Consider the following 26,580-nt stretch of genomic DNA (forward strand, 5'->3'; position numbering starts at 1 on the left):
CCTTTAAAGGGCGAATGTTGTAAAGAAAATGTTTTCATTCAAAAACTTAGAGAAGATGAATTTGCTATGCACTCCTACAACTTCTGTGCTTTAATTTCAATTAGAAAGACACTAAAATGAACCGTTTATGCCACACTTCAAAAGCTCTGAGTCTTCCGGGATTTAGGCAATTGATTAATTTTTCATATTTAAATAACAATGAGCTGAATCACGAGGGAATGTGAGTGCATGTATGCACGCCAGCCCCCAATTTCTGAGTACCTACCGCTAGTGCTACAGACTCTGAGGTAACCTCCTACACCCCTGAAGCTCCCAACACTGAAATCTCTGGGGGAAACTGATGAAAAAGACACTCGGCTCTACTTGTGTCAAATTGTAGCACCGCCAGGGTGGGTTTCACCGTCCGGCACCGCGCCGGCAAGCTGCCCTGGCTGACAGGGGCGAGAAGAAAAGCCGAGGCCTGACAGGACCTGAGGAAACCAGGGAGGTGGGTGCACTTTAAAGCGCCAATAAGCTCCCCATGGCGCTGGGGTGGGGAAAACAGGCGGCCTTTTCGACACAGGCCGAGCCAAAGCGATGCCGGCAGGGGCCTGGAGTGGCCGGGCGGGCGCCGCTGAGGGGCCGGGTTACCCGCCCCCTCGGGGGCACGGGGGCTGTGAGGGAAGGAGACGTGTTACTCGGCCAAACGCTGCGTCGGGAGGCCCCGGGGGCTGGCCCAGCGGCGGGGAGGAAGGGCGGGCTGGCAGCGGGGCCCTCAGCCCTTCTCCCGCCTTCAGCAGCCAGTGAGGCGGCTGCCGGGCAGGAACGGGAAGGCGGGAACCGCCGGCTGGGGGACGCCGGCGCCCTCAGCGGGGAGGGGCGGGCTCCGAGCTGTGCTGCCCGGCCTGCGGTGGCCCGGCACCCCGCTCCCGGTTCTCGGCCCTTTTCTGCCCAGGAGAACCCCGGAGACGCGAGGGCCACCTCTGAGGGACAACCATTCCGGACTGACCGAGAGGCTTTTCGGCAGCGAGGCGGCGCCATCTTGCAATACGGACAAAAGCTGTGGCGGGCGCCATTTTGCATCTGAGCGAGAGATGAGAGGAGCCACCCTATTTTTCACCGTTCGGGCGCCGCCATTTTAGGTTACGGCAGAATCTGCGCCTTCCTTCGGGCAACTTCACAGGGCGCCGCCATTTTGACTTACGAACAAGACGGCGACCCGCAGGGGTCCTCACCCCCTCCCTTCCTCCCTTTAGGTGTCTTCATAAAATGCCCGTGGAGAATCCCCTCTTTTTTCGCCCCGCTCCCAAGATGGCGTCGATGCGGGAGAGCGACACTGGCCTGTGGCTGCACAACAAACTGGGCTCCACAGACGAGCTGTGGGCGCCGCCGAGCATTGCCTCGCTGCTCACAGCTTCGGTGATCGACAACATCCGCCTCTGTTTCCACGGCCTCTCCTCGGCCGTCAAGCTCAAGCTGCTCCTGGGGATGCTGCACCTGCCCCGCCGGGCGGTGGATGAGGTGAGAGCTGGGGGTAGGAGCTTGCGCGGGAAGATTAACCGAAGCGGGGTGCGTGTGTGTGTGTGAGGGGGGAGAGGGGGGTCCGGAGATGGCGTGAGGGGAGAAGGAGAGGGGGGTAGCGCCAGCACCACCTCCCCCGTCCGCCCTTTTCTTTCCCCATGGAGCCGGTGGGGAGGGGGGAAGCCGTGCCGCCTCACACCGCAGCCCTGAGGCGGGGAGAAGCCCGGCGGCGGAGGCTGCTCCGCAAGGGCCGCGTTAGGCGGGGGGGTGTGCGGTGAGGCTGGTCCCCACGGGCATCCCCGCTCCCCCCTTGCGGCCTGCCGGGGAGGGGGCTGTAGGAGGCTGTGGCCGGCAGAGCGGTGCGTTGAGGCCCAGCTGGGAGGGCTCGGTGTGAAGGGAAAAAGCGCTCAGATTCCCCCGTGATAAGGGAGGGAGAGAGCGGGGAGGTGGCTTTGCTGCTGCTGCGCCTCCTGCTCTGCGGGGAATCCCTGGTTGGCACTAGGCTTTTGAAAGCAGCTTGGACCCAAAACTCACCTAATACTTCCACACGGACTCTTAGTTGTAGGGCTGGGGTTTTGGTACAGTTTAGGTGCCTTTGGGGAAGAGGGCTTTTCTGAGGCAGTGCTTGTTCTAAGAGTAGCAAAGAGAGGCACGATCGCTTAGGAACAGTTCTGTTAGTTGGGCTTCCTTCCTTCTCCTTCCTGAGTGCTAGCAGCTGTGTAGGTGTCCCTGAGCCGAACATCTCAGCCTTGGGAAGGACAGCAGCAAGTGCTGAAACTTTGGGAATGGATGATGGAGGGTCTGCACAGAACAGGGCTTTTTCCCACCTTCTTGCAGTCAGGTCTTGCTTGAGGAAAATTGCCGTGCTTTTTTTTTTTTTTTCCTTTCTGGGGATAGCAGGTACTTTCCTTTACTGCCCTACCCCAGCTAATAAGTTGGCTGGCTCTGCAAGCAGTCATCATAGATCCAGAAAAGCTTATTCGTTTGGCCCTGGACCATATCTCATCTGCAGCTGGCTCATTCTTACCAGTAAGCAGCTATTGATGTTTGGGGCAATAGCTGGAGAATGACTGGGAAATATTTCAGTTGCTTCAGCCAGGTTCAAGGAATTCCTCTCATATTTCCACTGTGGATGGTATTGGTTCTTGGTAACAATCATGGAGGTGGTGTGCAATTAATCCCCACCTTCTGTGTAGAATATGCTCAGCTGTGCTTGCACCAGTCTCTCTTGGCTAGGACACAGCTGCTGCTTAGGCTTAATATACATATATACTAGGCATTGTGTGGGGAGACAACATGTAACTTGCATTATTGTATGCTTAGCTTTTGTGGACTTCTAAGTTGAAAATGCACAAGGCATCATGTTTAAGCAATAGTTTAGTGTCTGTTGATGTCTGTCTTGCCACTTGCATCTGTCTGATTGTTCCCCGTGTTACATGTAATTGGTGTCACTTTAAAAAAAATCTTGTTCAGCATGTTTATGCTAATTTTTAAAATGTGATATTCGTGTTTAGTGCTTGTCCAGTGTACAAGCTGTCTTCCTTATGTGTGACGAATGCAGTTGTGTTTTGGACAACTGAAATAACCAAGGCCAGAAGGGGGGATGGGGAGCTATGCATAAGCTCATGTGAACTCTGAGTATGCAAAATTCTTCTGAAGTAGTGTGAAAATCCAAGTAGCTTGGAAGGTATTAATATTGCAGTTTTTAGAAAAAGCTAACAAATTAGTGATGGTTTTTAGCCTGAAGAAAGCTTAAAAAAGCTTAGGGACCTTCTTAGCTAAGGCTCATGCCAACTGTTTGAGGGAGCAGCATTCCAGCAAACTGAAATAATTTATTGAAATGCAGCAGGTGTGTACACTGGGTGGGTAAAAGAACTTTTTCAGCTGTTTTTGAGGAAGATGGTAGTGGGTAACTTTACCTGATCTGTGCTTTTTGTTAGTCATGAAGATAAAGTATATGTAAAGTTGCTGTGCCTTTTAGTGTATTGTTAAAGCCACTAGTTATGTTCCATATATAAAGCTCTTGTTACTTCTGTAGCAAAAAAATACAGGATTTGTGAATTCAGTCATAAATTTAATCTTTCATTGTAACAGAGCACGCTTGATTGAGAACTAGGGATTTAGAATATTCTTCAGTTCTTTGCAAAGTACCTGTAACATCTTAATTTTTTCAGGGTTGTGTGACTTTTTTTTTATTGCTTTTAACTGAGAGGAAGGACTTAAGCTTAAGTTAAAAATGAAAAAAATGATGATGTAGAAACCCTTAACGTAGCTAGTAGGTCTGCTAGTATCATTATAGACTTCCTTTTATAAATGGTGAAAATAGCTAGTGTAACTAAACTGTTGACAGAAAGGGATGTTGTCTTACCAGATACTCACCATTTGTGGTAAGTTTGCTAAAATAGGTTGTATTTGTGGAGATCTGTTACATAACTTACTGTCAAGATTTTTTGCTATTTTAATTGGCATTGGCTATCTTACATATGATACCTAGATACATATACATATATATTTGGGATCAGTATTATGTGAGCTGTAGTGTGCACTTCTGCAGTATTTTCTGCTTAGCGTATTGAGGAGTGCTGAACATGGTGTCTTTTTGCTAGCAGAAATACACCAGTATAGGATACCTGTAGCTGCCTGGAAGTAAAATCTGTCATTTGGAAATCACTCCCATATCTGAAAATGATTAAACTTAACTGTGAAAGGATTTCATTAGTCTCTTTGGAAAGTTGCATGTGTGTTTTCCATGCCGTGTGCCAGTCTGTATTGACCATGTGTGAGAAGCATTGAGCTGGCATTTGGAAACTTAATAGTATTGGAAAATATATTGTATCAGTTTTGTAAAGCTTTGAGAGTCCTGATAGTGGATGCAGGATATGTTACTGGTTTGTTATGGAACATGTTAAATTATATTCCCCTCTCTAGATAACAGATCGGACTTAGTCACTTTCAATTTTTTTTTTTCTTATTTTCTCTATAATAGTTTTTTCATTGAGGCATAGAATAATGTGGAAGCCATTTGGCATTAGACATCTGAGTAAAAAAGTTGGGGAATCAAAAAAAGTGTGCTGGTATTTGGTTTAGAAGGGGTTTAATTAGCTGTTGGTCCTTTCTAAATCTCTGAAAGTTTCAGTCTAGACAAGTGAACCTTCAGTGAGCTCACTTGAAAGCTCAGTCCTTTGCTTAAGTGTGTTTTTTTCTTAATGAAAATTGGAGAATATTACATTTATGTTTTCATTCACCACTCCAAATATTGTATATCTATAAGTGACTTAATCCTCATAATACTCCTGTGGGATAGGCAATAAGCCTAAATTTTTATCATGCTCTGAACCTCGTTACTACTTGTTTGTTCCTGCTTACTAATAAAAATAATTGGCTCCCATTTTCGTTTTAAGTTAAGTGTGTTTTTGTAGGTAGTTATCAAAAATATCCTTTCCCACTGTTATTCTCTGGGCAGAATTTGCTAACTCTTGAATCTCCCTGCCCCACAGCTTTTCATCTGCTAATTTTTTTTCCACATAATCATGCTGATTTGAAATGATGCCTAAAGCTCACTGTAGTGCTGACCAGGGTTTCAGCTGTGAATTTGGCAGAACAGTTACTTCTGTTTATTTTGTATATTATATTCTTGTTAACCCGATTCACAGTGGCAAGTGCAAGTTTTCTTTTTTGTGCCAGCATTTCATTTATTTGTTCAGGGCTAGAATGTGATGTTACAACCCAGTCTGGAATGAGGACTGTGTGCTTCTGTGCTCTCGAGAGGAAGAGGCTGCCTGTCCCGGCCGTGGCCCTTTTATTACAGTAGCTGCAAGACAGCAAAAGTTGAGACTGTTTCTTCTTGCTTGCCTGTGGTGAATTGGGAGTCCTCTGTTCACCCAGGTGGGAATTGTGACCTACTGGTTTACAGCAATAAGAGGGAGTGTGACATTTGCCTTTCCCTCTGTGTTCAGAATGGGCAGCTGCTATGCATCTATCTGGCCTGCATTTAGTGTTCTTAATTTTTCTGTGATGTAATATGGTATATTTTAATCTTGGCCACTTCTACTCTTTTTCATGATTAAAATACAAAGCACGTATAATAGTGAGATTTGATCCATCCTAGTTTTGCATTGCATAAATATTAATACTGTACTTTCAATCCAATGCTTTTAGCTTAATGAAAATGCTCTATGATAATGTAGGTCCTTATTAAATATCACCTTCTCTATGGCCCCTGAAAGATTAAAACTTGATTGGCTTTACTAGCCAGCTGTTGATGCTATTGTCTAAAGGTATAGTCACATGTATTAATTTAGACATAATATAAAGCAAATATAAATATAAAGCAAAACCAAATAGTAAATACACTTTATGTATTTCTAGTAACGTTTCCTTTTTTACCCCTTCTCACGGTGCTGTTTGTGTATTCTTCCTGCACAGCCATTATTAATCTCCCTTTGTCTCTGTTCCCAGACTTTTACCATCCTGCCTGTTCCTTTCTTGTTAGGTGTTTCTAGTTGTGCCCTATGCTTTTTATGCCTTTTCTTGCCTTTTTTGTTTTGTTTTGTTTGTGCCAGCAGGCTGAGAAAAATACTTAAGAATCTTAAGTTTTAGATGAGAGAAATGCCAGAATGTGTTGCATCAGTTCTTGACATTCATGCTTAACAAGATGCTGGTTGGAGCTGATGGGACTCTTTAGTGACCCAGTGTTGCAATCTTATACAATTGAGAGCTTGGGGTTATGGCTGTGCTGTGTAAAGTAACAGGAAAAACTGTATTTAGGGTTCTCTGGTGTTTTGAGTTGCATTTTATGCATTCTCAAACCACGAATTAAATTTTTTTTTTCAGCTGCCAGTTCAACAGTGAACTGGGAACATGTATTTAAATTGCCATTTGAAGACAAACCAGAGTTAAAACTCAAATCCAGGCTTGTTAAATGCAAACCTATATTCAGGCAAGGTCTCAGGTTAGCTCACAGTATGTTAGTGTGCTTTGCTTCCCAGTGTGTGACAGTGACTGTTCTTTCACCATGTTCTTTCTGCTGTGAGACCTTGTGATAATGTTATTTGCCCAGTACTAGGCAAACAAGTTGTTTCTGGGCTCTTTTCTTGAAGGAACCAAAGTCGTGTGAAGTGATGGGTTGTGGCATAAGTAGATTGCCTGAACTTTAGTTGCCTTGGGAGCAGTGCGGATATAGCGTGCCCAGACAAGAACTCTATAGGAACACACATAGTATAGGCATGTGGCTCTGTGAATTTTTGCTACAAATAGTAATTTTGTGGAGCAGATACGAAGGATAAATTGGGAGGACACAGGAGGCATCTTTCCTCCAACTCTTACCTGAGCTTGCTTTAATGGAGGAAATCACGTGCTATACGCTTACCTGCATTAGTGATGTGCAGATAAAAGCCTGTAAAAAAGCTATAGATAAAGCATAGCTTCATCAGCTTTCATGACATGTTTTAAATTTTTTGGATGTGTTGCGTAAAACAGTACTGTAATTCCTGTAGGACAGATAAGAGAATAAAGGACCTTGTTTCGGTAGTATTCACACTCATCCTCATCCACTGTAGTAGAAGTGATTTGTGATGAGCAGTTCAGGATTAAAATAGAGAGGTTTACAAGTCTGAGTGGGGTTTTCTATGTTTACTGAGAAATGAGCAATGGAGGACAACAAAGACTAGAACCTTAGAAATTTATTCTCTTGATTTGGGTAAGTGTTGGTTAAATTCAACAACACATTAAACAGTGGGTGGTCATGCTTACGTGGTCAGTTTTAATCCAAAGCAAATCAATAGTCCTGCTGAAGGTGGTAACTGACTTTTGTGGTGTTTCCTTTCTGCTCCACTCTTTTCCTGGTTCTAGTGTTTGTGCGACCGTAGTCGGGCACACCAAGAGGCTGATCAAGCTTAAAGCGATAGGGAGATGCTGGTTTTCAGTCAGATGAACTGATGTGGTTTGTTTCACAAGCACATTGCTATGAGTGCTAGAGCATGCAGCGGGTAAAGGACAAACTGCCCCTCTTCTGCACTTGTAAACCTTTCTGAAGTGAGAGGGCAATAACTTTGTGTGGGTGAAAAGAACTGAGAAATGTCAATATGTTTGCCTGACTGCTGAGGTTTAAAAGTGCTTGGGAGGAAAAAACGGAGAGCAGAAATTTAGCTTTTATTTCTTAGAGTTGCACGAGTAGAATAAGCTTATTTTATGAAACTTTCATGTAAGAAAAGGCTAATTCGAAATAAAGGGAAAGAAATACAGGATGAAGGTGAATATCTTGCTTGTCTCCATGTGTTTAGAAACATGTAGATTGTAACTAAGCTGTATGTGCCACAATGGGTTGTGGAAAGTCAAAATTGAAGTATTTCCCTATACTTGCTTGTAAATCCTTCTATGCTAATAACATACAGATAGAACACGCCTAAATACTTTGTGGTTTTATTCTGTCGTGCTTTGTAGCTTGATAGTGACACGGTACATCTCAGACATTTTAGTTCTGTGAAGCTAATACATCTAAAGCTTACATAAGTTTACTTACTAAGAAAAAAAGCAAACATTCAATCTTTATTTGGGGGGTTTAGGCTTACCTGTGAATGAAGTAAAACAACTAATTGAAAAGATTCACTATGTAAAACCCTGGCTGTAGTCGCCTTGATTTCTATGTAGTTTCATGGTGCCAACAGACATGTTGATCAGTAATTTAAAAAATATTGCCATGACAATGATTATTTTTTAAAAAATTAATCTTATGCATTGTATCACATTTTTAAGATAGATGCTTAAAGAAATTTATTCTTTTTCTGCTTATAGAAACTTTGGGTGGATGGAAAATCTTGTTGTTTGTGGCATTAGAGGGCTGGGTGTACTTCTGTAATAGATGCTTTTTGCCAAACAATACAAAACCACATTATTCTGGCCTAAGCTTAAGTACAGCTTTGAGAACTTAGTGTGTGTTCATATGATGCAGGTTCGGTCTGTCTGCTGGATTATTTTGTAGCCCAGGAAGGGGCACGTCTTCATTTAGGTGCTTGTTCTAAATAACTTACTGTATTCTATTTGTGTATTTTTATCAACCAATATAAGGTGTGGGTACACTGGGAGTATAAGTGTAGAACGTAAGGAGTAATGTAAGAATCGGGCCTGTTGCTTTAAGTAAAAATGTTCAGTGCTAAACAAAGCTTCAAGCTCAAAACAAACTTGGGTTAGATTGACCGAAAGCAATATAAAAAAAACCAAACCAGACTTGGTTCATTCTTTACGTAGTTCTAGAGTTAATGTATAACTGTGTTGAACCAGTCTCCCTCTTCCCTTCCCCAGTAGTAAAATATTGTGCATGTTTATGCTAGTGGGTTTTTACAATATTAAAAAAAATAAAATCCAAGTATAACCTGTTTAAAACTGTCTCCAATTGGCTGATTTTCTTTTTCTTTTTTTGTTAGATGAAAGGGGCACTGACTGAAATTATCCAGCTCGCTACCTTGGATTCAGACCCCTGGGTCTTAATGGTAGCTGATATTTTAAAATCCTTTCCAGATACTGGCTCCCTTAACCTTGATCTTGAAGAACAGAATCCCAATGTTCAAGATATTTTAGGAGAGCTTAGAGAAAAAGGTAAGCCTTTTCTGTCAGTAAAAATTACACAAATGCGATGCCTTTTTTCAGAAATAACCTGTTGTTTCACAGGCTGTCTTGCTATCTTAACAGTAGCAGGGAAAGCAGTATGTCTTGTCTCTTAACTGCCACGGTTCATGACCTGGCATGTTACTGGACTGGGAACTGTGATATTTGAGGAATGGTAACTTCTTAAATTATCTTTTCACACATCATCAGAACTTGTGCATCTGGTATTACCCTGAGTGTTTGTGAAGGCAACGTGCAAGTTAATGTGGCTTCGTTAGTATCACAGAGAGGCTGCATGTGCACTGATAGGTAGTAACTGACTTACTACAGTTTAGAAAGCTGAGCTTTTTCGTATATTGCTCTGTCTCATATGTTGTAGTATTAAAGAAGACAGCAAGGCTCTGTTTCTGCAGTGCTGTGTGTGGACAGCCTTGTGTGTGTGTAAGCACCACTGCTCTATGGGGCAGGTGGGGTGCTCTTCTGCTGGAAGCCTTCCTTCAGCCCACAAATGATAGGTGCTGGAGGGTGAGACTGTTCCCAAGGAGAGTTATGCTGCTGATGTCCAGCTAGCTATGAATTGCCTAGCAGCTGAAAATATTGGCTTGGGCACTTGCACAGTTACTGCTTCAAACAACTTAAATAAATTTGATTTTTTTTCTAGTAAACAGTGATGCAAAGCTACTCCTACTTCAGTGGGTTTGATTTAGCACACTGCCTAGAAAAAGCCTTCAGGCATCCAAGGGCAGACATGGCCTTGCTGTTAAGATTGCAGCAGGCCTATAATGAAATGACTCGGAGGTGGAAGCATTTTGTTTTCTTACTATAAACAAATGATTGATTGTCTGTTCACACTTTTGGTTTGGACTTTTGTTTAGTAGTTTTATTTGAATGTGCAATTTTTAAGGAATCTGAAAACTCAATCATTTTGGTCATCTTTTAGTTTGTTAATAGTAGCATATTTAAGATTCCTATATTTTGAATAGGTATGATTAACATGGAAGCTCTTACGAAGCTAATGTAAAAACCAAACATACTAATAACTGGTTATATACTGTGTAATAATTAGAACTAAATTACTCTTGTGCTTAAACAAGTAATCTAAAATTTAAAAACAGCTTTAGAGTCTAGTTGTAAAATGCTTTGTAATTAGCTATCAAAGAGGTGCTAATACCCGTGTGTACTGTGTTAACTCTTTATGCAGTAAGTGAATGTGAAACTTCAGCTATGTTGCCGTTGGAATGCCAATACTTAAACAAAAATGCCTTGACAACATTAGCTGGGCCACTTACTCCCCCAGTGAAACACTTCCAGCTGAAAAGGAAACCTAAAAGTGCCACTCTCAGAGCTGAACTCTTGCAGAAGTGTAAGTAGTATTACAGTTAGTTGATAAGATTGAGTAACAAATGGTGATAGGAAAATCTATGTTCAGTCTTATTCTTCAGAATGGGGATATATGTTGAAATTCTCTAAAAGCTTTGCTGGCTGATTTTTTTTTTATTTTTTTTTTCTTTGATAGACTGATGTGTGGAAGAGCAGGTGCAAGTCATTCTGGCCATGATTACATTAAAATGCTAATCTTGATTTAAATGCTGTTCAGATTTCAAGGCATACAAAAAGCTGTAGCTTTTTAAAGCACAGATATATTATCTCATGGGTATATTTAACAGTCAGTTATGAAGACTTGAGGGACAGTTTTGGTTAAAGCTTCTGAAACAAAACTGAAATGAGAACCTAGTTTTATTTAGCCATATGTTTTTGCAACAGGGAACAGGAGCTGATAATTGATGCTTTCTTTTGCTCAGTGTGGTTATATAGGGTGTGAAACCCAAGAGAGTTTTCTCTAACAAAAGGCAAGATGTGTGCGTATATGTATTAGTAACTGCATTAACTAAGCAATCTTCAAATTGTTTATGGTGCCTGCTGTTCTGTTGCAGCAGCTTACTTCTTTATTGCATGTGACTTAAGTAGTTCATCTGGTTAAATACAAGATTCATAACTTTTTATGATGTTATATAGAACTTTAGTTATTTCTGTCTCTGAGTAAATTGCCTACTCAGTCTAAGCTAAAAGAAGGTAACAGTCTTGTCAGTTGCGTAGTCATATTGATTTTGCATTTTCTCCAAATACTGTGTTTCCCTTGTGTAAATGGCCTGGGTTTTAATTAAAATATAATTCTTTCTTTGTTGCTATTCCCATCTTTTTATGTATTAGTTAATAACATTTCATATAAGAAGCAATGTATTGTATTTTTTCAGCAGGTATTCTGTAATAACTAAAGCCCTCTGCCCCCCCCCTTTTTTTTTTTTTAGCAACAGAAACTGCACAACAGCTGAAGAAGACTGCAGGAGTGCCTTTCCATGCTAAAGGCAGGGGACTGGTCAAAAAGATAGATACGACAAGTATGGCTCACTTTCATCACTTCCTGGAAAGAAAACCTGATAAAGTAGCCTTGATGAAGACTAAAATTACCATCTAGTTTTTGCAAAAACTTAATTCTTTTTGAAGCAAAGGATTTCTCCCTTTCTGCCTTCCTCTCTCCTGATATTTAAATGTTTCTGACATGGCTTGTCAGAAAGAACAGGAGTGTGAGGTTTTTCTTAAATGACAAGTATATCTGCCATGCTTCTAAAATGTACGCAGCTAGATCATTCCTATAGACTTTGGTAAGAATTTAATTTACATCACTCCAGGAATAACTCCTGACTAAGCCGTGTTGCTCCAAAAGGGAGCCGAGGGGATCACAGTAATCTGCTGTGCTCTTTGAAATGCTTTGAATTAGACTGAAACTATCTTGTATTTGTATAATTCTGTGTGGAGAAAGAAGAGGGGACAGTGTATATTCTTCAGCCAAGGCCTGAAGTGCAGTGGCTTCTCTTTAATGGGCATCACAAAGATGTATAATCATTCTTCACCGTGTTAATAGATTTCAGCTTTTTGCTAAAAGTTCCTGAGCTGCTTGAATTTTTCAAATAAGGAAGGAGGCTTCAAAATTAATTACATACTTTAAATAATTGCATAGATAGAACTTTTTTTGGTGTAGCGGCTAGGGGCTACGACGTACTTTGTGCTGATGCTATTTAAGATGTGGTTTTGAGCACCAAAGTTTGGCCACATGGTCATGCGGCAGATGAAAAAAGTATAGCTGTAATTTGAAGTAAAAATTGTCCCAGTACAGAAATTCACCATTAGCTCTTCTTGGCATTCTCTTTAGCCATTGAACTAATAAAGCTAGTTTTTAGGCTGGGCCTCTAGAGCCAGGTAATCTCTAGAAGTATGAGCTATGGGACCAGCTGGTGTTTACTCTGCTGGAACTTACTTATATTGGTCGAAGGGGATTGTCTTATGGTGAAAAGGTTTTCAGTCCAACATATAAAGGCATACAAAGTATCTGACCTCAAATTAAATGCTGTGCCTGTCTTCAAATTGTATAGCATGATGAAATTGTCAGGAGGCTGAAAGACCTGCTAGATATGTATATGTGTCTCTAATTTTTTAGCACTTCATGAAAGAATTAAGCACTTAAATTAAGCATGAGGTAGAAGGGTAACAGTGTAAAGTTGGGAGCAAAACACCTTCTTACAGGTGTCGCAGTTTCTACTGAGTATTGAGACAGCAGGTTTGTAATATAGACCCAAATTAGGTCCTCCTTCTTGTGCAAACAGCAGCTCCACAATTTCAGACCCCTGTGTGAAGCAGTAATTTACCTTTCCAGTAGATGATGAGCTTTTAGCTCTGCAGAAGCTTGACTAAGAATCTCTGGTTAAATACAGTTTTACCAGGTAGCTAGATATTAAAGTTCAAAGTAATTGGATTCAGAACATGGATGCCCAATACCTTTTTATCTGTTCAAAGTATTTTTTTTCTATAAGTAAAGAAAGCATCAATGTATGTAGGAAAAGTATATTTTGATAGTAGTGCACCTGTTTAATTGCTTCATGTAAAATGGGGTTGCAAGCATTAGCCTCGAGTTTGGCCCTTACTCCTTGTTTAAAGGATAAGACCTAATCTGACTTCTGAAGGGTATGTAGTGTGTTATAGACAGCTCCACACTATAAACGTTTGATGTTCAAGGGGAGGAGAGGTGTGTGTTAAGGAAGGGAAAAGCCAAAGAATTCCTTATTACTATCTTTCATAGCTAATTAAACATATATTACAACTTTTGCCTTTTTTGATCTTCCCTAAGCACCACTCAAAGGAATACCAAAACAAGCTCCATTCAGGAGTACCTCAGCACCAAGTGTATTCAGTCCTTCTGGAAACAGAACTCCTATTCCTCCTTCCAGAACACCTTTGCGCAAAGAGAGAGGAGTAAAGGTACGCGCGCTCTTCTTAGTCTCTTGCCTTCCTGCTCAGTTCTCCTTCCTGATCTAAAGTGAATTTCTGATGCTGTTTTGAATCCAGTAGTAATATATTAAAGAAAAAATGAAGGACAATGTTTATGGATAAACTCCACAAATTTAACAACGGTTATTAAATTCTTTATGGTCTTTCTTTTTAGCTTCTAGATATCTCTGAGCTGGATATGGTGGGTGCTGGCCGTGAAGCAAAGAGAAGAAGAAAGACACTAGGTTGGTACAGCAGGCTACTTACAAAGGCTATTAATACACCTGCAAATAGGATCTCGATTTGTAGTACCACTTTGATTTTCATTTGTTAAAACTTATTTTCTGCTGAACTTTAAAAAGGGGGAGGTGGAAAAAAGCAACAACCCAACCAAAAACCCTTTAAGGGAGGATTTTAACTTTTTTTTTTTTTTTCCCCAATGCTCCTAATCATATTGCCATGTACCTAGGTAATAACGTAACTCAGTTGCTTGAAAGGAGTGAACTGGTTGGTTGTGCTTTGGGTAGCACGTAGGTGTGTGAATGGCTTCAGTACTGGAATTGTTCTGTGATATTTTGTTATGCATATTTCTACTGGCTCTGCGGCCAAGTAAATGAAGGGAAAGTAATGTTGAAAAAATTTATAGCACTTTCCAAAATCCTGGCTGAGAGATCTTAACAAGTGAATAATATCTGATATACTGCTCTTAAGTCAAGTGACAGTGCTGTGCTTTACTTAACCATATCAGGAAGATACACTAGGCAGCATAGCTGCTCCAAAACAACTTTCTTGTATTTGTCACTAAAAATAAAGAGTACCATCTCAGAACAAAATTGTAATTGCAGTTAAATTTTTGCTTTTGTTTTGATGCTTTCTTATATCACAAAATTTGGCAGTTCTGCCTAATTACTCAGTTACTGTATCTTGATGGATATACATTGTAGCTCAGTTCATAATTGGGTTGGTTATAAAGCTGTGTATGAAGTTTACTGTATCTACCAACCTTTTAGTACATAGCTCTTTAGGCATGTTTTAGCAGACTTTGAGAAATGCATTTTTGTATCTTTGTTTAAAAAATTTTATCTAATTCAGTATTTCAGAAAACTTTTTTGAACTGGCTTCTGTTTTTATGCAATAGATACAGAAGTTGTGGAAAAGCAAGCCAAAGAAGAAACAGTAGTAGAAAATGCTACCCCAGATTATGCTGCTGGCCTTGTGTCTACACAGGTAAAAGCAAACAAACAAACAAAAAAAAACTAACAAAAAAAATTATGAGGAAACCATGATGCGTGTTTTAGAAAAACATAACAAAAAAAAATTATAAGGAAACCATGATGCGTGTTTTAGAAAAACAAACACTGTAATGATATTTTACTAACTTCTGAACCATGCTTTTCTTAATGTAAAGAATCTTCACATAATTATTTTAAAATTCAATCGTTATGTTTTCGCCAAAGTAGATAAAAAAAATTCAAAGTAGGATAAACAAAGTTTTTGATTGTTTTCTTGTTGCTATTTTAAGTTTATGATGGGGTGTGGCATTACTGTGACTGAGGATTGTAGCCTTTTGTCAGAGATGAAAGGGATAGGAGGACTCTCTGACCGTAGAGAGGTAGAATCACTTTCAGGAGTTCCTGCAGGTTTCAATTTGTGCCTGTACATCCTTTGTGACCCTGGTGGAACTGCATCCACAAAGTCTCAATGGGGAGCACTTGTCACTGGCCTACACCCAGGCTGGGTAGTTGAATATAAGCAGCCAAGTAAGCAAGAAGTCTTTACAACTCATCTGTCTTCTGGCCTGAGAAAAGAGCCTACACGCTAGTACCCTTCTGTGGTTCTTTTCTCTGTTTTTAGCTTGTAATCTTTGAGAATCGACTCTTAACCCAGAAGGCAGCTTTTTCTGAGGTCTCCAAACCTGTCTGTAACTAAGCTTAGCCAGTCCCATTACTATTGAAAAGTGAGGAGAAACACAGTGGAATTGATCTCCATCCAAATTACCCATGGCTTATAAATTTGTTTTTCTTAAAACCCATCGAGTTCAGAGGTGGCCACTCCTTGTCTTAACAGTCTTTTTAATCCAAAAGTTGTTCCGGATCCATTGAAAAAGCTAACCTGTTGCTAGAGGAATTCAGTCAGGGGCTGGAGGGAGGAATTGTGTGCAGAGGTTTTTTTCCATATCCTTTAAGATTTTTCCTTTGGAAAAAGTGCAGTGCAGCTTTATGTTTTTTCAGTCGGGACATAGCTTTTTACAAGAATGTTAGATCCTCTCCCCACTTCTGAGTTAGAAACTATTTGAGCAAGCATTGACCTGGAATTAATTTGGACATCCGGGTTCTTTAGATACTAATAGATAATTTCAGGCTGCTGCACCCAGTGTTTTCAAGCTTCTCAGGATGATAGAAATTCATCTCAAATCTTAAATGTCTTCTCTTATTCCAAATTTTAAGTGGTCATTATTCGCTCTGCCTCGTTAAGTCTGTTTGTTGACATGCAATGCTTGCCTTTGGAGAGCGCTGGTTGGTAAGCCAGGCCTTCTTCCCTCTAGAGTCCAATGATAAGCACGTGATGCAACGTTGGCACCATGGTTGTGGGGGTAGCAATCCATGGCACGCACGCCAGAACCAACATATAGGCAGATATTGGTAGGCCTGTGTCAGGTATGAAGGTCGTAGCATTCTGCAGAAAGACCATCAAAGAGTATCTTTTTTGGCAAGCTCCACATTTTACAGAATATCCGTCTTCTGTATAGATGCTACCTTACATGATTTGTCTGCTAGACTTATTCCCCCCAAATATCTTTCCTCTGTTGACCCTTTACTTTTATAAGGCTGAATTGGACTAAAATGAAGATCTTCATAGAGATACCATGCTGTTGTCCTTATGCTGTGTGTGCAATATCATGTATGATTAAGTACAAAGTGTGGCACTTTCTTGGCTTGATCCTAGGTGATATCCGTCATGTTCATGTTGACTTCCTCTTTCAGTAGAAGCAGGGTTTTACTTGGTTTTTTACTGCTGCCGTCTGCTTGCTTTGTCCCAGAGGCCTCTGCATTCTCCTGGGTGATATTTTAGTAGGCCTTTTGCCCATGGATGAACACAGGTTTCTGCTTGCTAATAGTGAAGAGCATGCTTGCTCAGGTAGAAGATCACTTATTTCTATTGTGTAGTTTCTTAGAGAGCACCACACACACACAAATTTTATCATCCGATCTCTCTCTGTGCTACTAACTGAGAAATAGGACAAAGGAACAGCAGCTTGACTCTCTTTGCAGAAGTATCTTCTCTGTAATAATTTTTTCCTGGCTCAGATTGTGCCTTCAGAAGCAACTCTGATCAGAATTAGAGGTAATAAAAGCTGCTTTTTCCATCCTAGGGTAATTCTAGTGTCTGAAGTTAGTACAGGGAGTTAGGGTTGAAAGGGCAAACTTGCCCTAACAGAGGAGTCTATAATTAAGTTCCCAAAAGGAATATTGTACCAAAACTAATGTTTAATATGTATTTAAAGTGCAGAAACAGCACATGAGTATGTGCAGTGTGGCTTTAACACTTCCTTTTCTGTTTTACAGAAACTTGGCTCGTTGAACAACGAGCCTGCACTACCTTCTACAAGTTACTTACCTGCTACCCCCAGTGTGGTGCCATCTTCCTCCTATATCCCAAGCTCTGAAACACAGCCAGGTAAAAGATGCTTTTTTGCTTTTGGGACTTAATACTTCCAACTCTAGGGTTTTACTGTCTAGCTCTTTTATTTACAAACCTACCATCCCTCAACTCTACTGAAATTTGACCTCAGCAGTCTAAAAATCCATTGCATGAACCCAGCCTTTGGGTGTTGGGTAACCAGACATGTCATTTAACCTAAATAAAGAAAACGCTTGTTGTTTTTAAGTCTTAAAATGACTTAGTTAAGTCAAGCAAGTAAAGCAGTTTACTCTTTGGGTTTTTTTTCTTGCGCTGTAGTAGAAAATCCAGCATTTATTTTAATCCCTAAAGAGACTCCAGTAATACACGTAAATCTAGAGTACATACTCTGTACACGCATCCATATGTATGCACTTACAAAATGGTTGCTTTCAAGAGTCAGATGAGTTTCTAGAGGCAAGTACATACCAGCTTTCACACAGGCTGGGATGAAGCCATCCATTTTCCTTTTACTTTTTATAACAGTCTGATAGAATAATAACTGAGCTTCTGCATATTTTGAAAAGTGCTACATTATTTTCAATTCTAGAAAATTGCCTGAAGTAAAACAAAAGTGTGTGTGTACAAATCCTTTATTTCTGCACCTTTTATTTTAACACAGTTGGCTTACTTTTCCTTCCCTGCTGCATGTAAAGTCTTAAAGGAATGTATCAGTTTGCACTAACAGATGTGCATGACTGGTAGTTAACAGAGAACCAACATTTTAGTTTAATGCATTAGTTTTATTCTTGCCTGTTGCAATTTGGTACTGTAATATTTGTCTTTATATATGTGAGCTGTAGCATGTTGGTCACTATAGAAAAATGCATATGCAAAACCTGATCCACATGGCCCTGAAACTGTTCAGAATCTCTCTGAATGTCCATGCAGATCTTTCTCTGGCAGAAAGCTGGCATCTCCAGAAGGAACACAGCCAAGAGCACATCAGTGTTGTCAGCAGCTAGTATTATTTTCCAGAGCCTTGGCACTGTATTCAACAGCAGAAAAAGCCTAGTTGAGAATCCTCTGTTGTCTTTGTTCTCTATTTTTTTTCTAACTTATTTTTTTCCTTCTGGAGTATGGAGTATCTAGGTTTTCTTAGGGACATAGAATATAAAACTGTTTCCATGATATAAGATGCACAGATTTCATCTCATATAATCCGAGGTTGCGTAATTAAGACACATTACTTTATGCAAGTCAGTTATTCTGACATGAAAGGTAGTCAGTAATAAAACTAGGCATTTTTACAGAATTAAGGGGTAACTAATCGTTACAAATGTTTGTCCTCTCAAGTGCTCACTGCCCCGTTCTACATCCTACTGGATAATAGCCATGTTGTTAAAACCAGTGCTGTATGTGTGCCCAGATGGAGAGTGGTAGACCTCTCATTCCCTAAAATCTCATCTGAAAGGCATCCGTGTAGCTCTGGCCTGTATCTCCCTTTTAGTCTGCTGCGAGCACAATGTGAATAGATTCGCTTAAACCTCATGAGATTGGTGAAAGGTGCTTAAGCAGCTGTGCCTGTGTCTTAGAGCTGCAAAAGACTGTAGCTGGTGAGAGTGTGTGCTGGTAATTACTGTTTCCTGGACAGACAGTAACTACAAAGTTACAGTAACTTGATCGTATGTAACTTCCACCTGCAGCCACAGTTCGGAATAGAAACTCCCTTGCGTGCGGGGGAATGGATCAACTTTGAGAAATAACAGAGTTAGGACTTGTCAGTACTGTGGGGTTTTCAACCTTGTAGCAGTTAGTATTTAAATAATGAGTGACTTGTGAAGAGTACATTTAATTCTGTCATCAGTAAGTATTTGTGTATTTTCTGTATTTGTTACTTGCTGCGACTTAAATACCATTTCCTTCGGAAGCTGCTGCTACATTAGGTAAAAACTGATGAAATATTTTTATGGTTTTGGTTTCTACATAACAGTACAGAAATAATACTGGGAGGGTCTGAGTATGGTTGTTATAGCAATATAAGCTAAAAGGTAAATAAAGCAGTTTCAATTTAATAAATCTGATAATCCATTAACCATAAAATTTGATGTTAAATATAGTGTAATCCATATTGGACAACTAGTCACTCAGTTGTCTAATTATTGCTAAAGAATTGAGTGGAAAGGGCCATTAGCTCTCTGGTTTTCCATATAGATATTAGATGGTATATTAAATCGTGGTGTTAAAATGGAATAATGAGAATTTTTAGTTTTCTTTAAAGGCCATTGGTGATGCTAACCCTTGTTTGTGGACTATAATGTTTTTAATTGTCCTGATTGGTTTTTACAGCTGGGTCCGCACGAGAGGCCTTGCAGACTAACAGACAGGCTGAAGAACCTGCAGCTCCAAATGCCACCACGACTCTTCCTGCACAATTCAAACAAAGAACACCCATGTACAACAGTAACTCTAATCCACCTGCAGCTACACCTACCTCACCCCTAACACCTACCACACCTCCTGCCATCTCCCCTGCGGCACAAGCACCACAAGCGGCCTCCCAAACTCAGCAACAGCCACCACAGAAAAAAAGCCTCTCTCTCACAGTAAGTAAAACCATGTTCTTTTTGACTGCTGCTTTTGATGTAGATTGAAAAATGCAAATTTTTATTATGGGTCTCATTTAGTGTGTTGGTAGTTCCTGGCCTTGGGATCATGAAGTGGTTGAGGCTGCTTTTTTGTAACCAAAGATAACGAAAATCTTTTGTGGCTTTGTTTGTATTGCTGTCTTAAAAATGTTAATCACAACATGTTTAGTTCTGCAGCGTTAATGTTGCAGTAGGATGTCTTTATTTACTGCTGTTTATTATGTAGAAAAATCTCGTGTTAATCTTATAAATGATTTTGGGAGAAAAGTGTAAGTTATTATGGAGAAAAATCTTGTGTTACACTTTTCTCCCAAAATCATTTATAAGAGTATTTCCAGCAGAGCTGTTGCCCAGCCAATTGCATATAATGTCAGCTGCTAAAAGGGATCCTGACATTGTGATGGCACGAGAAAAGATATCAGTAGATTATTCTAAGGTGAAAGCTTTTATTTCTTGATCCCCTTGCACACGCACAAACACATTACACATCTTTTAAAGCCTGAGAGTGTGGAGGAGAGTAATCTCAACAGCAATTACTTATATCATGAAGCTTCTTATTGCTGGGATGTTTGTATATATTATGTGCATGCTTGAAGTTAAGCAGATAATCAATTAAAGGTGCAGCTGATTTGAGACTTTGTTAAACACATCTGTAAGCCTGGCTTGCAAGATCTGAATTTTAAGAAGCTGGCTGACTTTCTTTTTATTACCTCTACTTTATTAATGAAAAAAAAGAAATTCCTCTGAAATTATTGCAAGCCTGGGTTTGTTGGACTGTAGAGTAAGCACTGGGGTTTTTTCTCCTTTTTTGCTAATGTCATAAAGATTTAAAAAATATATAATGTAAACATTAAGTCTTTTAGTACATGCTTCTACAGCTATTTAAAGATTCAAATTTTTTATGGTTTCAGAAATTGGTTGTCACTGCTCTAAGTGTTAGGTGTAAGCAATAAAGAGGGAAAGCCTTGAGGTTAACATTTTCTTGTTTACCCTTCGTAGGTCTACAGACTTCCACCTTATTCTTATGCTTGTCTGTGGGTATTAATTTGGTACCTGTTGGCAGTATTTTCTTCACTGGAATTCATACTCGTTTTATCTGTTGCAGAGGGAGCAAATGTATGCTGCACAGGAAATGTTCAAGACTGCAAACAAAGTTACAAGGCCAGAAAAGGCTCTTATACTTGGATTCATGGCAGGATCCAGAGGCATGTATTGAGACTAATTTAGCTTGCTTTTGAATACCCAAATCTTAAATGCAGCCTAGCATTTCTAAATGTGTGTATGTGAGCACAAGACTCACAACGTATACATAACTGAACACGCAATGTGATAGCTTAGGGGCTGAGGAGAAGCAAGGCAGCCAGTTAGAACAGTGAACAGACTGGTTAGGTCTTAATAGTCTGTCTAGAAGACCAACAAATGCAAGTTTTCTCATGGCAAGCTGAGGTACAGGAAATGTAGCAACTGTTGTCTCAGAGATTTTAGGTAACCACAGGTGCTGTACTGGGAGATAAGCGGTCTTATAGCTAGATCCTGTCATATATTGGACTTGATAGACCAAGGCTGTTAGAAGAAGATTATCAGATGTAAGATGAGAAGGGGCTTAAGAGTCCTTAAGTGAACTCTATCATCTGTACAAGCTCTGGTTTCTAATTTGAGGGCTCTTATCACTGAAGTGCTGGCGCCTAAATGTGGCTCACGCATTAGGATTAATGCAATACATTATTGAAGATGACCAGGGTAGAGTTACTGTGGTGATCCCTGGGCCTTAAAAAAGTTCTGTGTATCTTGCATTAATGGTGGTGTTCTTAGTACCTTCAAATTGCAGTAGGAGGGTGTACTTCAATATCTACATGGACAGTTTTTTTTGTAACACAAGGTAAAATATAATTTCGGAAGTGCGTGTATGTTACATATTCACAGATGGATATATAGATAAGTATATATCAATATGAATTCCTTCAGTAGTAATGTCAGCACCTTCTGAAGGTTGGGTAGGTAACCACCAACTATGATATTCTTGAGCTTCCCGAGTGTCAATTCCAGTACTTTGAAATGTAACAACCAGTACTTCTACTGGAATGGAATTGAGTCTTGGATGAGTGATTTCAGTGAAGCTGTTTGGGCTTCCAGAACAGCTGAAAATTGTTGAGGCATTTAACTAGAAAACATATTTCAAATAAAGTAGCTCCAGTAGTTCAAATTTACCAACTCCCATTTAAATATAAGCTTCTCTTACAGTACGTGAGGAACACAGAAATGACATTGCTATGCTTTATTCCCCCTTTTATTGTTCTTTCAGTTCTTTCATTTAGGTTAGCCTTGGTCTTCATCTTTTGGGATCTGGTTTTGTTATCCTTAAAACTCCATGATGTGTGGAGGGAGGAAGGTCTTTGTGAAGCTATGTGTATTAGTGACAGTATTTGCTCAGTTTTAGGTTTGGGGTTTTTTTGTCGAGGTTTGGGGTCTTTTTTTCAGCATAAAGTTTAGAATATCCATCAAGTGCTCTTTACCTTTCCTAATACAGTGCTGAAATGTATAATTTGTTCCTATTCTTGTTTCCACAGAGAATCCTTGCCAGGAGCAAGGTGACATCATCCAAATTAAACTTAGTGAGCATACAGAAGACTTACCAAAGGCAGATGGCACTGGCAGTACCACTATGTTGGTTGATACGGTCTTTGAAATGAACTATGCTACTGGAGAATGGACCAGATTCAAGAAGTACAAACCTATAACTAATGTTTCCTAAGAGATGCAGCAACAGCAGACTGGACCAAATCAAGCTTAGAGTCAACCAGCTCATAGAGTAATTCAACTGTACAAAATGGCATTCATGTGTACATTTCTTATTACCCTCCAGAGTAAAAGTTGTGGCTCTTCAACCTGACCAGGCTCAGTGAACACAGAAGAAGATGGTGTCAAACGTGGTTTGGTTTTATTTTGGAGTTTGGTTGTTTTTTTGTTGGGTTTTTTTTTTTTTTTCAAGAAGAAATCTTGGGAGAGGGAAAGGTGATCTTAAGGGGTGGGGGGGAAGTTGTTGGTGTGTTTTTTGTTTTCCTACAGTTCAAGATGCCTGAAAAGGAGATCACAACTGAAAGATTCAGAGATGAAAGCAGTTTACTTCTGAGTACCTGAAGAGAAGACTTCTGTGTAGTCATTCACGGTTTACCATTAAACGAAGGCACAGATCTTTATTGTGAAAATATTTGTTTTGGCTACATGGGTTCTGTTGTAAGAATGGACATGTAAAGCACCACAGATCAGTGCTTGACTTAATTTGTAATTCAGCTGCAGTATAACTAAATATTGCAGGTGGTAGATGTCCAGTGTCTAATGATACCCACTGTATGTTTAGCTTACTTATGTTTGGGTCATAGGATGGGATTGAGCAGCTTTGTTAACTCACTATATTGTCAATGTCCATGCCCAGCATGAGTTAATTTATATTTGGCATTAATTGAGATCAAAATAATATTATAACTTTCTGAAGAAAAAAAAAAATCAAAATTAAGAAAAAAAGTAGTGGTGGCTTGTCACTGCCTGGAAGTGACAGCTCTTTGTCATGTAAGTCTTAGGGTAGAAATTGATCAATGGCTCTTGCATAGCCCTTTGAACAGCACAACTTACCTGGGAGGAAGTGAAACTATTACATCTCAAGACCAATTGCAGCTTAATTTAGAAATGGCCCTAGAAGCGGTTGAGTGACTATAGATGGCTGGAAGATTTGTTGCCTTGAGGCAGTGTTAATTGATGTGTGGTTGAGCAGTTGTAACGCGTTTGATTGCCAAGCCCTGATCCAAAAAGTTTTGCACAACTGTAGCTGTGGTTCTTACCAGTGTAGTTTATCAGTATAATCACTAATGTGGGCACAATTATACTAGCATATAAATGTGCCCTATACTTGTCCCTTCCTAGTAGAAGCACATTTTTATCCTTATAACTGTGTTCACGCCACTGGTATAATCTGGCTTTAATAGTTCAAATAAAGCTTGTGTTTATTGAGAGGGCAATGTACACAGGTCAGGATTCATCCATTGGAGACTTGGTTTCATCATTGGAAGGAGACTTAGATTAAATGTCTGGTTTCTGCCAGTCCTTGTATGTGGAGCTGTGCTTGGTTGGGAATGGTGCTGAGAAGGAAGAAATGCGAAGATGAGTAGCGTAACTGTTGTTTGGTGCTGACGAGGAACCTTGGGCTTCATGAGGTTCATGTTAAAGTGGAACTCTTAGGACAAAATTGAGGCTTCTTTTTTTTTTTCCTGAAAAGAAAGCAGACCAAATCCTGTAAGTACACTTACATGCTAACAAAGACGTTTCGATGATTGGAGTCTTTTTTTGTATTGGGGAGTTTTTATTGCGTTTTAGTTTTTCAAACAAATTATCCAACAGGACAGGGCAAATATAAATAATAAGAAAAATCTGTATTCTACAGTGTTTTAAGATGTGACCAAAAATATAGATTTCTTAACTTTATTTAAGCAAATATACAGAATGTTCTAGCTCATATAGTGAGCAAGTTATTTGATGGTACCCGCTACCATTACGGAGTGTTATGCATGTGTTAGTGTGAAAGTTACTTGCATATAACTGTCACACTGGGGGCTCTCTTCCGCGTATTTATCCCATTTCAGAAGCAATGTAGATTGTGATTCTGATTGTGATTTTTTTTTTTTTTTTTTTTTAACAGATAGAAAACAGCCTGACAAAGTGAGGATGAATAGTGGGTTTTAGTTTTTTAGAATGAGTTCAGTAGAAATGCGTTTTCAAGGATGTAACTTATTTGATTATAGTATGTTACACAGTAAGGGCTAACAGTAGAATATGAAAGGATTCATCTTTTCAAAGAAAGGTTTAAAGAAAAGTGACATTCCTTTTCTTGTCTGCATTCAGATTTTGAAAATTTTCTTGTGATTACCGGTTTTCTGTAATCATGTATGATACTTCTGTTCCTGCTTGCTAGATAAGCTGCAAGTACCAAATACAATTTTTAAGAAAAAAATTTTAGAAAATTGGCTGACATGAGGGGCACATGCTATCACTGTAAATGGTTGATGCAGGACTCTGCAGTTGAGTAGTGATCAGGAGGTGCTGTGTGGTGGCTCTTCTGGCTTACTTGAGATTAATAGGGGTCCCTTGCTAAACTTAGTCCACAGAAGTCTGCATTTCAGGCCTGTGCTGTCCTTCTCTTCAAGAAGCCCTTCTAGAATGCAGCTGAGTCACTTGAGCGTGGTAGTGTGTAGGAAGCTTATCCATGCTGCTACCTATTTGTATTTGCTGCATAACAAAGTTGGTCTCCAGGCCTGTTTGTCTAAAGTCAGTCATATGCAATAAATTGAAATTTTAAATAGAAGCGTAGTATATTTTTAATTCCGTTAAGTCATTAGGATGAGACAGTTTAACACTGCAAAAATAATTTATTTTTTAAAGTGACTTTATGACCCTCAATACCAGAGCATTACTTCAACTTCATCTGTGAAATTAGAAAGCTTTTTTTAGATGCCTAAAGAAAGGGAAGTTTATGTGACATTGTTAAAATGATACCCTAAGAAGTAAAACCACGCTGAGCTCTTTGGTTCAGAGAATGAAATCATGGAACCAGTGGCCTGAAAGTAGGGATAATGGCAGACAATTCAAAAAGGGCAACAGCATTTAAATTCCAATATAATGGAATTGTTGTATACAGAACAAAATCTGGCCCTGGAACTTAATATTTTTTTGTCTTGAATATTCAGTCACTCAGATGTTAGCTGGGCTCTATTCACTGAGGCTCAGTATGTGCTGTGAGATTAAACAAAAACATTTGTTGACTCTAGAGTGACTTGCAGATGTACTGAGAAATTGACTAGAGTAGTTCAGAGATTTCTTAAAGCTTTGTGTCCTTTCCTTTTTCCCTTTATCCAACATGAAGTTTTAGGAAACAGGAAGCCCAAACTTCCGAAGTGCGTTACTGCCCCTCAGCAAGGCAGGGTGTCCCAGCGTCTCTTGCCCTTGCTTGCAAAGAAGCACCTGTCTGTGCAAGCCGAGGCATGATACGAATTAGCTTATTTGATTTTTAGAGTGTGGAGTACTGGAGAAAGAAGCAATGAAAGTGGATTGTGTTTTTTCCCTGGCCTGTCCAAAATTTTTATTCTTAGGGGAGAAAGAACACACACATGCATACCCAGGCTTCTTTAACAACTTGCCCTACAGCAAAGTGCTGGGTTTCTTTAGGCTCCCGTTTTCTGAGTGCCGTGAGGACCAGAAAGAGTGAGAAGAAGTGTGATGTAGGTGAGCCCAAGGAGGATGCTGAGCAAGAGTTCTGATCGTGGATTCCATCCTCTTATTAGACAGAACATTTTTTTCCTACTCCAGTGCTCTGTAGTTACCTCCTTACAAAACAGTCTGGGCTCAGTGTGGCTAACACTCTAGTACTGGGCCAGTATTGTGTGGGTTAAATCGATTTTTCACTCTTAGCTTTGCCATTAAATCTTTCTGTTGAATGCCAGAGGGTGCTGGGTACGGTGGGGAGGAGCCTTCGGTAGTTGCTTGACACCTTGGTTTGAAATTGGTCACTTCTCTCACTAAGTTGTGTCAAAGTGCAGACCACTTGTGTAGATGGAAGAAGCTTGAGATTTTGACATGATAACAGTTTAAGAATGAATTGTGTTTTCATAGTAAGATCTGACTGGAAAAAAAAAGACTAAAAAATGTTAAGCCAGAGCCCTCTGGGAATCTGGTGCCTTTAACAAGAACTGTCATTTTGTAAAATGTTACATCTATAGCATAGCCCGTATGTTTTCTATTGTTTTTTTTTGTACAGTTGTAAATTCAAAATATTGTCTTTGGGTACGTATTTTCAGTGTAATACAGTATGTATAATAAAAATTTAGATTTTCTAAGGAGA

General features: G+C 39.8%; 1 protein-coding gene across 1 annotated transcript; it reads left to right on the plus strand.

The window, feature by feature from the left end:
• The first annotated feature begins 335 nt into the window (after nt 1–335).
• NELFA (negative elongation factor complex member A) lies at nt 336–26,580 on the plus strand. The gene is made up of 12 exons (XM_014936041.1): nt 336–487; nt 1,236–1,500; nt 8,922–9,093; nt 10,304–10,465; nt 11,412–11,501; nt 13,286–13,416; nt 13,601–13,670; nt 14,564–14,652; nt 16,992–17,103; nt 19,396–19,652; nt 20,800–20,899; nt 22,262–26,580. Exons 2-12 carry the CDS (start codon nt 1,249–1,251, stop codon nt 22,444–22,446), a joined length of 1,620 nt encoding a protein of 539 aa, XP_014791527.1. The 5' UTR covers nt 336–487; nt 1,236–1,248; the 3' UTR covers nt 22,447–26,580.

Source organism: Calidris pugnax, unplaced genomic scaffold (assembly GCF_001431845.1).
Source record: "Calidris pugnax isolate Ruff unplaced genomic scaffold, ASM143184v1 scaffold14, whole genome shotgun sequence".
Classification (NCBI taxonomy): Eukaryota; Metazoa; Chordata; class Aves; order Charadriiformes; family Scolopacidae; genus Calidris; species Calidris pugnax.